General features: G+C 41.0%; 2 protein-coding genes and 1 long non-coding RNA gene across 3 annotated transcripts in view; 2 read left to right on the top strand and 1 right to left on the bottom strand.

Moving 5' to 3' along the window:
- Window positions 1–3,090: 3,090 nt before the first annotated feature.
- On the top strand, window positions 3,091–5,152 carry LOC109469739. Its single transcript, XR_002140207.1, has 3 exons — window positions 3,091–3,187; window positions 3,649–3,710; window positions 4,102–5,152. It is a non-coding gene; the product is annotated as an uncharacterized LOC109469739 (long non-coding RNA).
- An 889-nt stretch (window positions 5,153–6,041) lies between these two features.
- On the top strand, window positions 6,042–7,383 carry LOC109469731. Its single transcript, XM_019768320.1, has 2 exons — window positions 6,042–6,149; window positions 6,434–7,383. Exons 1-2 carry the CDS (start codon window positions 6,104–6,106, stop codon window positions 6,811–6,813), a joined length of 426 nt encoding a protein of 141 aa, XP_019623879.1. The 5' UTR covers window positions 6,042–6,103; the 3' UTR covers window positions 6,814–7,383.
- Window positions 7,384–8,089: 706 nt separating this feature from the next.
- Window positions 8,090–14,991, bottom strand: part of LOC109469682 (glutamate receptor ionotropic, delta-1-like) — a 24,535-nt gene continuing 17,633 nt past the window's right edge. Inside the window, exons 9-11 of the mRNA XM_019768237.1 lie at window positions 10,691–10,848; window positions 10,121–10,355; window positions 8,090–9,267 (exon numbers count right to left, since the gene is read on the bottom strand). Coding sequence (XP_019623796.1) covers window positions 9,103–9,267; window positions 10,121–10,355; window positions 10,691–10,848 — 558 coding nt within the window. The 3' untranslated portion in view covers window positions 8,090–9,102. The remainder of the gene's footprint in view (window positions 9,268–10,120; window positions 10,356–10,690; window positions 10,849–14,991) is intronic.

Raw genomic sequence — 14,991 nt, 5'->3', positions numbered from 1 at the left:
CACTAGAGTTCCACGATCTCATACCTTCGCCAAATGATGTTAGCTTTTATGAATAAGAACTTATATACAATGTATTAATCCCCCTGATTATGCAAGTAGGATCCGCAATTGCATGAATTATATCTGTTGATCATAATCTCCACCAACAGTCTTGTTTTAACAAAGAAAGCCATTATAGCATTTCCTCATATATTATGCAAATGAGGTCCTTATTTGAATAAGTTATGTTAAATTATGTTCACCTTCACTAAACTTCAAACACCCCAAGTATAAAATTCCAGGCAGTTACCACTATGCAATTATAACATTTTCTCATATGCAAATTAGGTCTTCATTTGCATAATCGATATCTGCCTGTGTTTCTCTCGTTCTTAATAACATATGTCGCAAGCTTGAACTTCCTATCATGGAATGCAGCTGATTAATAGAATTTCCTCATTAATTATGCAAATTACATCCATATTTGCATAATTTTAATATCATTATGTCAAGCATTACTCAAGCTACCTACATACCAAAAATCATGATGATCCATCAATCGGTTCTTGCGTTATCCTCCTTTAAACATTTGTCCTTTAAAACCCCTGCAGTTCTAGAGAAAGCAACTTAACTAGGGGGGCCAAACTCATGTCACTTCTTCCCCAGCACAAGAGCTACCTGCCATCCAAATTTCGTCACCCTAGCATGTCTGGATCATGAGATATCAAAACCGGAAGTTCAGCTGCAGTACCATGACAAGCCGCCAGGGGGCCCAAAATCTAATCAGTTCGAGCTCTCATCAAGACCTACCCACCTATCAAATGTCAAGATAATCCATCCAAGCTCGAGTTATGCTGTTGACAGACACACAGACACACACACAGACACACACACACACACACACACACACACGGCCAGGAAAACATAACCTTCTCCAATTCTTGGCGAAGGTAATAAGTGAAGCTCCATTGAAGGTAAGTGCTTATCCTTTAGTTACAGGTCGTACGAATGGATTCTTTCTTGGTTAGTATTAAAAACATATGCCGATACCATGGGATAAATGTTTAAACAATGAAATTTACCCTCACTCTAACTTACATATAATGGCAGATGACTAGTAAGAAGCCATTGCTTTGTCCAAAATAATAGTTTTCATCTTTATCACTTGCATGTAAAGCAAAGTCAGTGCTCTAATCGGCACTATACGGACACTAACCAGGTCCTATAAATAATGATGCACTATTAATAATATCAACGTGCTGCAAAACGACTATTAAGTTATAATAGGTGTAATGGATCAACGTTAGACACTCAATAACTATCTATTATGTGTGCTTTGAATCGAACGGCTTTTAAGTGGTAAAAGGTGGCTGATTACGTACTTGGAAACGTTTTGTTGACATATCGGCAGGCTGATCTGGGCGTATCCGTATCTACAACAGGGCCTCTCTGTTGGTGGTAATGGTTTCGTCACGCTAACGATTGGACAAAGTACACAGCAAATCCTATTTCAGAGAAATGCATCAGTTTATTAGATTGCATTGTGCCATGCAATAGTCTGCGACATGCCTTCTATTCATAGTCAAACGGGGCTCAAATTCCTACGTATTCATGGAAATTCTATACCAGCACACGGACTATTTGCAGTCCTATAGGGCTATACCTTTACCTTACAGCTTGGGTATTGTGAGCAGGTACATGTACACTGCAGTATCGTTCAAAACATTTATAGATAAAGGTAATTGTTGCTATGACAAAAATGGATTAACTATAGCAAAACGTATTTTCTAACTTTTCAATGGGAGAAAATTGGACTCTAAAGCCGCGTCAAATGGACGCATTGTGAACTCCATTTCATGCATGTGAGTGCATCCCTTGCACGCGACCGATTGCATGCAATGGTGCTGATTTAATAGACCCGTCCAAGTATTTAGGTGCTCATTTCAAGGGAATTTAAGCAGTATAGCACAGAACGCTGAGCCCATACAGGAAACCATGAACAACATGTACGTTGTGTTCTTGGCTGTAGCTGCCTCTGTATTCGGTAAGTGTTTCTTAGTATCTACAGAATCGCGGTTAACGTTACGTTTCCATATCAATTTGTAGTAGTATTGAAAAATCGCTAAATGAGCATCATATATACATAAGAACCGGTGAAGTTCGTCTTAAACTGGGCGCATCATTGGATATATATAGTCTAAGTTTACATATACCCCTACTCTAAAGCCCTTGTCACATATATATGGCCTCCCGAACACTGACGAACTCTCCCAGCCATGATTGGGAGTAGATCGGGAGCAAGGCCAGCTGTCCTTGGCTGGTGTTCGGCGGGGTTGATTACTTCTCGGCTGCGCCAGCCGAATGTTTAAAAAATGTTTAAACCAATCGGGTGTGGTCGGGAGATTGGGCCATGGTATTATGGACTGGTTGGCTGGTGGTTGAGAGTAGGTCAGTGGTGGTTGGCTGTCAAATTTGACTCAAATTTAACTCAATTTTGATTCGATTCTAATCGAAAGATAGATGTGGCATAGATTTGCATGGTCAGATTTCTTGCAACCCACCGCCAACCTTTTTAATTGGTCAAGGAAAGTTCCTGAATGTGTGACAGGGGCCTAACTTTTATTCTAATTTTGACAGGTCCGACAGAATGTTGGAATGTGACCGACGGAACCTGGCTACCGCCTACCGATAACTCAACAGACTTTTATATCAGTGGCACAGTGCCTACTGTTAATGTCACGCCGCCAAACTTCACAGTCTCAAATATGCAGGGACCTAGTGTAAGTATGTCAACCGAGGATGTGCCTTCAGTTAGTGGCAACATGGCTATCACTGACACGTCCTCGTCACAAACGTCCAGCAACCCAACAACAACAAGGAGAGCATCGTCGTCGTCAGCATTCTCTTCTCCACCAGCCTCAAATCCAACAGATACTTCCCAGGCAATGCCAAACCCAACCCTGAATTCAGCATCCCCACCTACTGCTCCGCCTGCATTGTCCTCATCACCGTGGCTAGGGACGTTAAACTCATTACTGTCTACATTATCATCATCGCAAACACGTGCAACAGCTACAACCGCAGCAGACAGCACCAACCCTACTGCACATTCCACACCGGCGTCTACTCCAGTAAGCCAAACAGCCAGGCTGGGTCCCCCAGTGGTGATCACCAATCGCCAATCACCAATCGTGTCCAGCACAGCAAGGTAACGTCCGCCTATTTAGTAGTTTTAAAACATCAAGGCTGAAATACACTGCTTAACAACCCCTATCCACTAGAGGCTGCGACAGATGAAAAAAATGACAGGTCGCTCAACAAGTCTCATAGACAAAGAAAGGATTTGTTTACGTTTAGTGTGTTTTTTGTCTTTATTCACAAGCACACTTTTACATGCATCATATATCCACTAATTAAATAAAGGGTAACAAAACTCGGTTTTATCGCTCAACGGACAATCAGCGGTCACTTACAAGTGACGGCTCAACTTCAGACATCAAGTAGTTACTCATTTCTAAACCATTCTCATACGTTCCAAACATCAGACAAACACACGTGGCTTGCCATATAGCGAACATATTGAAGATATTTATTATTCCTTTATCAAATTACAATTTGCAATTTCTTTCTTTAATTCTCATGTAAATTATCAACGGAAACAACTTGCAGTGACGGAACAACCCAGCATGCCACCCAAGTCCCAACGGAGGAGAGAACATTTCAAGACCCACGTAAGTTTGTTACAGGATGTGTCATAAGCTTAAGGTGTGTCATCGGCACGAATGTTAAACAATCTTTGTTCAGTCGTCCGTGAATAAAGTTGTTTTTTACCTAAAAACGTTTGTACATCCATCTTTGCTGTTAATAAAATAATTAAAATTTTGAAATAATGCTGCATCAATATCGCGTACCACAAGCATTCCTCCCTGAATCAATATATGTATGTAGTCATGGTGCCTGCTACTATAGTTACACTACCTGCAGCTTAAATTCTTACATCTAAAACACTTCTATAGCGTATTCTATATTCTAAATGAAAATAACAGGTCCGGACCATGTTGTCATTGGAAGAAATGTCGGCTACCTTCGTTAGTATTTAGCACTTTTCCCATGAATTTTTAGGCGCAGGCCAAGTACTGAGCACGGGTGAAAAACTGACGACAGGAATGCTGGCTGCAATGGGCGTCCTGGCTCTACTGTGCATAGGTCTGGGAGTCTGCGCACTGTCAGCGAAATCCAACGAGAGCATAACTAAGGTACACCCCATTGGTGGAAACAAAACATTGGTCTCCAATGACAATGGAGGGGTTGTCGCCATTACGTAGATACTGTAACAGTCTACGATATGAATGTATATTGTAAATAGAGAACATTATATGATCCGATAGTGTACACGGTATGTTCATTACCATAGAAACATAGCTTGCACCTCTTAGGTACCAACGTCAGAGGTTGAAAGGTTACACAGAGGGATATGCAGAGATGCAATTGCACATCAAAAGAAGCGGTTTTATGTATCAAATCTTAAGTCAGACCTCCACTGTTTACGGACACCAATTCAGACCTGGTATTGACTGCACGGTATACGCTTGTGAACCATGGCATAGTCACGCTGTTCACGTGTCAGGTAAAATGACGTCACACTGCACCTTTCCGCCAAGCTAAGTTGTTTACTAGTGTAGGATTCTTGAATGCAAAAGACGGGGGTATATTCCTGTATATTCCTGTGGCTGTACCGCCTGCCTTGGTGTGCTAATAGGCCTCGCTTAATATATCCATTTAATTGAAATGTAATGTTATGTATCGAATATTGTATTATATTCGCATGCACTTGTATGACCTTGTCGGCATGGTAGCTTTGAAAAGGTGTACTTATGTCCACCTGTTCCACCATGCCTTCCATGTATGTGTGTAGAATTGTAATAAATGAATAAATTCCTCGTTGGTCTTATACACTTCTATACTTGTATATATTAAACAACTCTTGAGCAAGGAAAACAATATGACTCTCATTATATCTGGTATGTCTTTAGAATGTCAGAGATGTAACCAGCATATGAACCAGATGCGAGTACGTTATGAAATATCGTTGTTTCTTCCTGAATATAATGGTTTGCTCTTTGATTGATAATTTGATGATATGTCTACGACTGAATGCCGACCATCAATAAACCATTTTATGAAAGCCATTGGATTTATTTTAAGCATAATTAAGCCTATACCACATTCTCTTGTAAAACAAAGCTGTAAGCTTTTCAAGTGTCCTATTTACATAGTTTTAAATGTTGATGTACACAAAGGCACATCGGTTTGCCCCATGAAATGATACAGTTACATGAATTTATAACGGTATTATACATGTCGTTGTAAGGTAAGAAAACTGACGATGAATAACGGAGTTAGCCCTTTGCAGCTGGTATGTTATACGTCGAAGACTCTAAGTATGATTATATCAAATATTTTCATACAACACTATAACTTAAGGGTTTTACAATGGTAAGTCTTTTAAATGCCGGATTATCATGACATATAATGACATGCTCGTTTAGCAAATCGCCACGGGATATCAAAATCTATCTAGTCTTACAACAGGGACCCAATCCCTTGGGGTTTTCTTTGGTCTGGATAACGTGACACCAAAACGTCCTCGTGCCACTAGACCAACAAAAGACTACTAAGAGACATCTAAAACGCATTAACGACGCATGAATAATTAACATGAGTACATTGTTTTCTTAAAGGGGCCACGTCAGAACGGGATTTGTTCACCTCAATAGATCATGGCCGATCACAGATCACGTCAAACTGTTGAACGCGAACAAATGAAGTACCCGATCTTCACCCAATAAATAGTTAATGTTAGCCTACCTTAGGATAGCTTCTTAAAGGTCATCGTCAACTACGAGCTTTTACATCACGCAGTTCTTGAATTTTTTAATACTTTCTGGGAAGAAAGGGTTTCAGACAAATTTTGTGATTTCGTACTTTGACATACAAGGTACTTAAACTAGAAGAATTTCAAAATTTGCTTTTGGTTGCACGGGCCATCTGGTGTCCGGGTAACTGACAGGAGAGAGCCACACAGCGGGACGTATCAATATTTACATCCTGGGGACGGCGGAAAATGGGTGATTCTTGGCTTCTCTGTCTCTGGCTAGTCACAGTGACAGGTAGGTTTGTCGCTACTCCTGATGTTGCAATTACCTCGAAGCGCTTTAAACGTACATTAAATGCGTAGAAAGTAAACTTCCATGTCGAGTAGCTATTTTTATTGGATCTTTCTTTAATTCACTGCATTGTCATATAAATCTACTATATAAAACTATCATTAAATGTAGGAAGTAGAATTTCCTGTTGTATCAATGCGCCAATGTGCAATGTACATCTTTGTGGTGAATGATACAACTGTTTGATAAATAACCTTGTTGAAGTAGTCATATTTCTTACATTGCAGCCACGTTGACTCAATCTGAGAGTGTGACAAATACAACCGGCTCAGGGGTGGGATCCAGTCTTCCCGCTCCACCCGAGACGACCCCCAGCCGCAAACTCACCGAAGAAGAGATAAAGAAAATGATCATCGAAAGGAACGATATTTTGGGCGACCCGCCAATCTACATCACCCTGCCCATCCTGCTGATCCTGGTGGTGTACGTTCCTGTGTTCACCGTGCTGATTCTGTGTGAAATCCGCGTGCAGAGAGCCAGGAGGGTCCACCCGTCCGCACAGCAGTGGGGGAAGACACTGGGCGTTCCCACGCCGGACTGGAATGACAGGGCCCAGTGGGGCAGAATGGCTCCCGTACCGGACTGGAACGCTATAGATATTTATTGATACTCTATGGCCTTTCCAACAAGCGTGTTATCCTGAATGCGTGCATTCTTGGGATAGCCGTGCATGTGTCCTAAAAAGATTTAGCTATCTTGTACGTGTTACGGAAAAGGCTGCCTTAGATCCTTCCCCGAGGTTAGTACAGCTAATTCAGCCTGCTTGAAAGTATTGCGACATCAAAAACTTACGACAACCCACGATCGTTACAGCACCATTTCAATTACAGAGAGGTCTCCTATATGACTGTTCAGCCGTATGCCCAACGCTGCATGTAGTCTTGATGTAAATTAACAAACAATCAACGGAAGCCATATATGTCGTATTGGTCTCTATTAACTGACTCTAACACAAGAGTTCATCGGTTTGGAATGAAAGTCAGATGCTTGTAGCTGTAAAATATGCTTGATATACATATTGCCTTGAAAGCAATGTAAATGAATTTACATTGCTTGTAAATGTATTTGATTCAAGTTAATGTGCTCATGTCTTGTAATAACACCTGGTTAGATTTGCTGATTAAAGTGTCCGTTAAGGAAATGCAAAATTGCAAAAAATTGTAAAAGAATATCATACTAATGATATGCGTATGTAAATAATGATAAAAACTACTGCCTGTAAATAAATGCAATGTGCTAACTGAATAAATTTGTCATATCCGCTTCATATCTCTGCTTTAAGTGTGAAGGGATTTATGTTGATCCAGGGAACATCTTAACAGCAACTTCAATGGTACTAAACATAATATATAACAAAGCTGTCCATTGTGGCATGATGTATTACGATAACCTGAGGACAATGTTGAATAATTCATTCCATGACAGAGTAGAAACATAGCAACAGATGAGGACAGAGTTACGAATGGTTAAGCTTGAGTTGATTAATTAAAGCCGGTCTACTGGAGCAATTAGCAATGCTTCTTAACTCCTTAATTTCAGAAATCAATGACTTATCACATTTCCCGTGAAACAACATATTTTTTTCTATATCATTACTCAATTGTGTTGTTACACCAAAGATATGGATGATCATACATTTTTATATTCACTAATGTTCCAGATGAAAAGTAAAATTATAATGAAGACAAAATGCGAGAACGACCACCGACATTAATGAGTTGTGATGCCTTTATTACAACAAAGCATAAAACAGCCCGTTTATGTAAGACTCATTTCAACATCGATACTAGTTATACATTATAAACAATAATCAAATGTACGAAAAATGGAAAATTAGAAAGCTTCTCGATTATCTTGCTTTCTAATTCTGACAAAAAGTGGTTCTATACTAGATACTAGTTATAAATTATAAACAATAATCAAAGGTACGAAAAATGGAAAATTAGAAAGCTTCTCGATTATCTTGCTTTCTAATTCTGACAAAAAGTGGTTCTATACTAAGATCAGTACGGACTAAATACGACTAAAGCCTTAGTAAAGGTTAGTCAAAACTTGGCACATTTTACAAGGACTGACTACTGAACGTTGCAAAACTTTAATTAGAGTAAAAAAAACACTTAAACGTATGACAATACTTAACCAAAATGACCTATACATTTACGTACAGGAAATAAACATCAACTATGTACAATATATGTTCAATTTACATAGTTAAGCGATAAATTGCATTCAATTCTTGTATTCAGTGATGTATCTTTATGTGAAATGCTGTATTTTCTAAAACATTTCAAGCTTGTCTCAATACGAATAGGGTAGTAGCTAATGTTCACGGTACAAAATACTTTAAACCATTGCAATTTTTGACGTTTACATTCTTATCTTATCCAATAATTCTTTATTTTTTGGGGTTCCCTAGATCCATCCATGTCTATCTATTTTAACATGTTAATACGATATTGTATATATTCAAATAAAACGTCTCTTGGTAACTGATATAAAATCATGTCATAGTAAAGTGGGTGATGTCAAAATCAAAATAAAGTTAACTTTCTTACAACATTAGGTTGTTGAACTAGGAAACTCGGACAATGATGAATACAAATTTTACTGTTTCTTACTGTTACAACAGTTTCTGTTGATATACAATATACACGTATTTTTTTTCATAGTCCACTAATATATTAAGATACTTTTTACAATAGTCATATTTCATTATACTTCTTTTATCTGCAACTTATCTTTAGGAGAGTATCCATCCAAAGACTGATTTTATAGATAAGAAAATCTACTGCATTTCCTTCAACATTCACAACAATCTTTCGATCCAGGGAGCAAACGATCCGATTTCTTTTTGTTCCTGGCAACAGAAAGTCAATTCGTTCCGAAATTAGACAGTCTACAACGATCTGTCCCCATTTGCAACAATCCCATTTGCAGTAGCGCTCCCTGTCTTCTTGATGAAGATCTGCACCATGCCGCTATCGATAGCTCGAAGGAAGTCTTTCTCCAACAGTCTTTGATGTGAAGATTCTTGCTTGGTCAGAGAAAACTCTGTTTCCGACTGTAAATATATAACATGTTTACACTTTCAACATTTGAATATGGCGTTAAAAGTAAGAAGCTTAAAAAACCCTCAAAGATCATCTCTTGAATATGCTACGATATCCAACATAGAAGATTGACTCATCAATAGGTTCTGATATGTACACAATCCGCTACAGACACAGTCTCTACAGACTACACCTCACTACTCCATAATTCAACTGAAATTGTTTTTCTCAAACTTCTACGCTGCCCTAGTCAGTATTTCAACCACATTCGACACAAACACAAACTAAGTTTTGCTGTCGATACTGTTGACTTTGGGCGTTACCTTACAGAAGCACGAGAGAGGCCCACACTCACAACCTGCCTTCATGACCACATGGAACGGGCTGTGGTCATCTGGGGCCCCAGGTACAGGGAACGGGCCGTGGTCATCGGGGCCCCGAGGGGCAGGGGACCAGGATTCACCCATCTAGCAAAAACATGCAACGTGCTGGCTTCACAGGCATGCATTCTGAACCATTGCAAGACCATATAGTATATCACAGTTAGTCCCATGAAAGAAATTCGCGACCTAAGTAATATTGATTTCTTCGTTTCCTTCTCCCTGATTGTACTCAATGTGGAGGATCCGCTGACGATTATATATATGAGTTATTCATTATGGGATAATGTAAATAGAATGTAAATGATATGTCGAATATGGTCGAAATACTCTACAGAGTAAACAAAAGTATCGAATTCATATCTAAAAGTTTTTTCTCAATTAAACTTACAAGGAGTGTGCGGTAAGTCTGAGCACAGAAGTAAAAGAAAGAAAGTTGCCGTGAGGAAAACTATGAATGTTCGAGAGTATAATGTTTCCATACCATCTGTGTCTTTGGCTTGCAACAGTACGTCCAAATGACTTCCACCGCCAGATAGATGATTGTTAGCGCTACTCCGACGGCAACAATGACGAAAACTCCGTAGAAGCTGTCCAGTCCGAGTCGGTCTGCTCCCGCTTGTGTGGTGATCCCCCCGTCCAGCGCACACTGGCCATCCGTGTCCCACCAGACGTTACGAAATCTATCTATTTTTCCCGCTTCTTTCAGCTTTAAAATACTGGAGTTTAAGAAAAATGAACACACAACAACGAAATGGTTAATCATTGCCTTCATTTACTATATACGACAAAAGGAATTTTGTGGAGCAGTGAAGTGAAGTGAAGTAGGATATAGGAGATATCAGCTGTAGACTTTCAGGAAGTATTTTGTGTTTTCATGACCTCCATGTTCAGCCCAAACCCTGTGTCTGACCTTTCTCAGCCACCCAAAACAATATTTCCCTACCCGGAAGTAAATAACGTTACTTTTCAAATTTAACAGTAGATTAACAATTTTGCTTTGAACATTACGTACATATTATATGGTGCCGATGAGTGATTATCAATGGCTCACCCTAATGAAAGCATGTGTGACAGCCTGTTTCCGTGCTGGGTTGCTAACCCGTATCCAAGATGGCGGAAAGACTTGCCGACCATCATCATTTCACAGTTCTCGTCTTTCATGGTGAGGTACTCCAACATCGGTGTGTCATACATGAAAACATAGTCACCCTGCCAACGGGGGAAACAAAACATGTTGTCATGAATTTATATTTCTGAAAAAAGACATACAGTAAAACAGTGCCTCAAGAACGCAAACTGCCGATACAACGCGAACCTAGTAACCATAACGCCAGCAGCTCCATGGGATCTCTACGGCACTGGAAGTGTTGTCCTGCCACCCAGACCCATTAACGGAGGCTGGTGAGGTTTACGGGGCATGGATTCAATTAATATTAGTGGTTATGGGACGGCAGTATTCAGAAATACCAGCCAGAAACATACGCTATCAGAAAAAAGGCCTTAATGCTCAGCTGGACTGGAAGAGAAGGGGCTGCACGAGCAACCTCCATGGAGGAGCTCTGCAGAGCTCCTCCATGGAGGTTGCTCGTACAGCCCTCCGCGATACCCCCACAGAGCTCCGCGACAAAACAGCTCAATTCGCTGGTTGTCGTCACTGTTGAGTTTTGCTTTAAAATCTTTGAACTCTGCGTTCAAAACAAGTCAATTCGATGGCTGGCGTCAGTTTTGTATAGAGATTCGTAGATTTTGAGTCAGTTCAATGTGACTACTAGTACTAGACTTTGTAACGTACCAAGGGCTCTCCCAAACAAACAAAACTTCGCAGAGCTCCATGGAGGTGCTCGCTCAGCTCGCTCTGGCTCCGTGGTCATAAAGTAATCTCCAAGCAGATCTTTTGGCGGGAGTAAGAGTATCAAATTGGCCAGTCTGTATCCATTTCCCCACCCAAGGTTGGGGAAATGGGGGTGGGGAAATGGATACAGACTGGCCAATTTGATACTGTCTTACCCCCACCAAAAGATCTGCTTGGAGATTAGTCATAAAGCACACACAGAGCTCGGCGACAAAACAAGTCAATTCTCTGGTTGTCGTCACTGTTGAGTTTTGCTTTTAAATCTATCACCTCTGCGTTCAAAACAAACCAATTCGTTGGCTGGCGTCAGTGGATTTTAAGCTAGTTCAGTGTGACTACTCGTGCAGGGGCTCTCCCAAGCAAACAAAACAGTTAGCAGAGTTCATAGAGGTTCTTGGACAGCCCTAGCTCCGTCAGTAATATAAAGCATGAAGAGCTCTGCGTTCAAAACAAGTCAATTCGATGGCTGGGGTCGCAGGTTCAGTTTTGCACTCTTTTGACTTTTGGATTATCACGTTCACACCTAGTTCACAACTGTGCATGGCTTGTTTTGTGTGCGGGTGGCCGTCTCTATTAGGGCGGATGTTGGTTGTAAAATACAGGACAATGGGTGCCACCCAGCATGATCGATCACACAACAAAATTCTGGGAAAAAGCATGTTTGTTTGGACTTATTTGTTTTCTATGGAGCAAATATGTTGTCTCTCTGAATATTGTTCCTGTAAAAGGTTTAACGAATTAACTTGTCTGGTCACAGAGCTGTTTGTGACAACTCTCGGAGGGCTATTTTAGCAGCTCCGCGGCTATTTTCCGTCTTGTAAACGGTCGCCGCCTCTTGAAACGGTCGATGCCATATCTCAGAACGGCTAACTTTATGTGTATCAGAATGGTCCATCCACACCGTGATGTTTTGTGGCGTAGAGGTTAGGGTAACGGGTTTAGGTTATGGTTTTAGAGTTTAGACCCGGGTTTGAATCTCAGCTTGCCCTTTTTTTACTAACATTTGCAATTCGACATGACCTTCCCTTATACATGTACTTCCAATTACAATATTGCTTTTTATAGTGTATATCACTTTTTATTAGTTTTTTGACCCCCAAAAAAGTTATCGTACGCTTCTACACCTAGTAGAAACTCCTTGCTCGGATATGGCATCGACCAGCCGAATGGCATCGACCGTTTACGAGACGGAAAATTGCCGCTCCGCGGTTGGAGCTCCGTAGACTATTTTTTTAATTTGTCACAGGTTACAGAGCCCTTTATATAGTGAATTAAAGACCTTTATTGTACAACGAATTAACTTATTTTGTCGCAGAGCTCTGCTGGGATATCGCGAATCCGAGGATCTCTATACAAAACTGACGCGAGCCATCGATTTGGCTTGTTTTGAACGCAGAGTTCAAAAATTTAAAGCAAAACTCAACAGTGACGACAACCAGCGAATTTTGTCGCGGAGCTCTGTATGCTTTATAACCGACGGAACTAGGGTTGTCCGAGCAGCTCCATGGAGCTCTGCGAAGCCTTGTTTGTTTGGGAGAGCCCCTGGTACATTACAAATCCTAGTAGTCACACTGAAATGGCTTAAAATCCTTGGAACTCTGTACTAAACTGACGCAAGCCATCGAATTGGCTTGTTTTGAACGCAGAGCTCAAAGAGGTGAAATTAAAACTCAACAGTGACGACAACCAGCGAATTGACTTCTTTTTGTCGCGGAGCTCTGTATGCTTTATAACCGACGGAACCCGCAGAGATCTCTGCGCCAAAAGAAGTCAATTCGTTGGTTGGCGTCGCGGTTCAGTTTTACTTTCACCTCTTTGCGCTCTGCGCTCAAAACAAGTCAATTCGTCATGGCTGTCGACACAGGTTCAGTTTTGTATAGAGCTCTGAAGATAATAAGTTAATTGAATATGACTATTAGGCTGAACAGCCAGTACTCTGTCACAAATAAAGACTTCGTCACGCAACTCTGCACAGGACTGCTCGCTCAACTCTCCGTCAGCTCTGCGCCAAATGAAGTCAATTCGTTGGTTGGCGTCGCCGTTCAGTTTTGCTTTCACCTCTTTGCGCTCTGCTCTCAAAACAAGTCAATTCGTCATGGCTGGTGACACAGGTTCAATTTTGTATAGAGCTCTTGGAATTTTAAGCCAGTTCAATGTGACTACTAGGCTTTGTAACGTACCAGTGTACCGCAGAGCTGGCTATTGCTGCTCTGACAGGTCGGGTTCAGTCGGTTTCAAGCTTGCAGTCAATAGCTCTGCGCCGAAACAAATCAATTCCTTAGTTGGCGTCACCGCTTATTTTTGGTTAGACCCTTGTGAATAAAGCTATAAGTACAAAACAAGTCAATGCTGATGGTTGCCGTCACGGGTTCAGTTTTGTATAGATCTCTAAAGATATCATGTTTATTGAATATTACTATTAGGCTGAACAGCCAGTACTCTGTCACAAATGAAGACTTCGTCACGCAACTCTGCACAGGACTGCTCGCTCAACTCTCCGTCAGCTCTGCGCCAAAACAAGTCAATTCGTTGGTTGGCGTCGTTGTTCAGTTTTCACCTCTTTGCGGTCTGCTCTCAAAACAAGTCAATTCGTCATGGCTGTCAACACAGGTTCAGTTTTGATAGAACTCTGAAGATATCCTGTTAATTGAATATTACTATTAGGCTGAACAGCCAGTACTCTGTCACTCGTCACGCAACTCTGCACAGGACTGCTCGCACAACTACCCGTCAGTCTGTGACACACGCAGAGCTCTGCGCCAAAACAAGTCAATTCGTTGGTTGGCGTCACGGGTTCAGTTTTGCTTTCACCTCTTTGCGCTCCAACGAATTGACTTGTTTTGGCGCAGAGCTGACGGAGAGTTGAGCGAGCAGTCCTGTGCAGAGTTGCGTGACGAAGTCTTTATTTGTGACAGAGTACTGGCTGTTCAGCCTAATAGTCATATTCAATTAACTTGATATCTTCAGAGTTCTATGAAAACTGAACCTGTGTCGACAGCCATGACGAATTGACTGTTTTAAGTGCAGAGCGCAAAGAGTTGAAAGCAAAACTGAACCACGACGCCAACCAACGAATTGACTTGTTTTGGCGCAGAGCTGACGGAGAGTTGAGCGAGCAGTCCTGTGCAGAGTTGCGTGACGAAGTCTTTATTTGTGACAGAGTACTGGCTGTTCAGCCTAATAGTCATATTCAATTAACTTGATATCTTCAGAGTTCTATACAAAACTGAACCTGTGTCGACAGCCATGACGAATTGACTTGTTTTGAGCGCAGAGCGCAAAGAGGTGAAAGCAAAACTGAACCACGACGCCAACCAACGAATTGACTTTATTTGGCGCAGAGCTCTTCGTGTGCCACAGACTGACGGAGAGTTGAGCGAGCAGTCCTGTGCAGAGTTGCGTGACGAAGTCTTTATTTGTGACAGAGTACTGGCTGTTCAGCCTAATAGTAATATTCAATAAACATGATATCTTCAGAGATCTATACAAAACTGAACCCG

This window comes from Branchiostoma belcheri, unplaced genomic scaffold (genome assembly GCF_001625305.1).
Source record: "Branchiostoma belcheri isolate BF01 breed outbred unplaced genomic scaffold, Haploidv18h27 scaffold21, whole genome shotgun sequence".
Taxonomy (NCBI): Eukaryota; Metazoa; Chordata; class Leptocardii; order Amphioxiformes; family Branchiostomatidae; genus Branchiostoma; species Branchiostoma belcheri.
The sequence above is the reverse complement of the archived record's forward strand: the minus strand, read 5'-3'. Positions and strand labels throughout refer to the sequence as shown.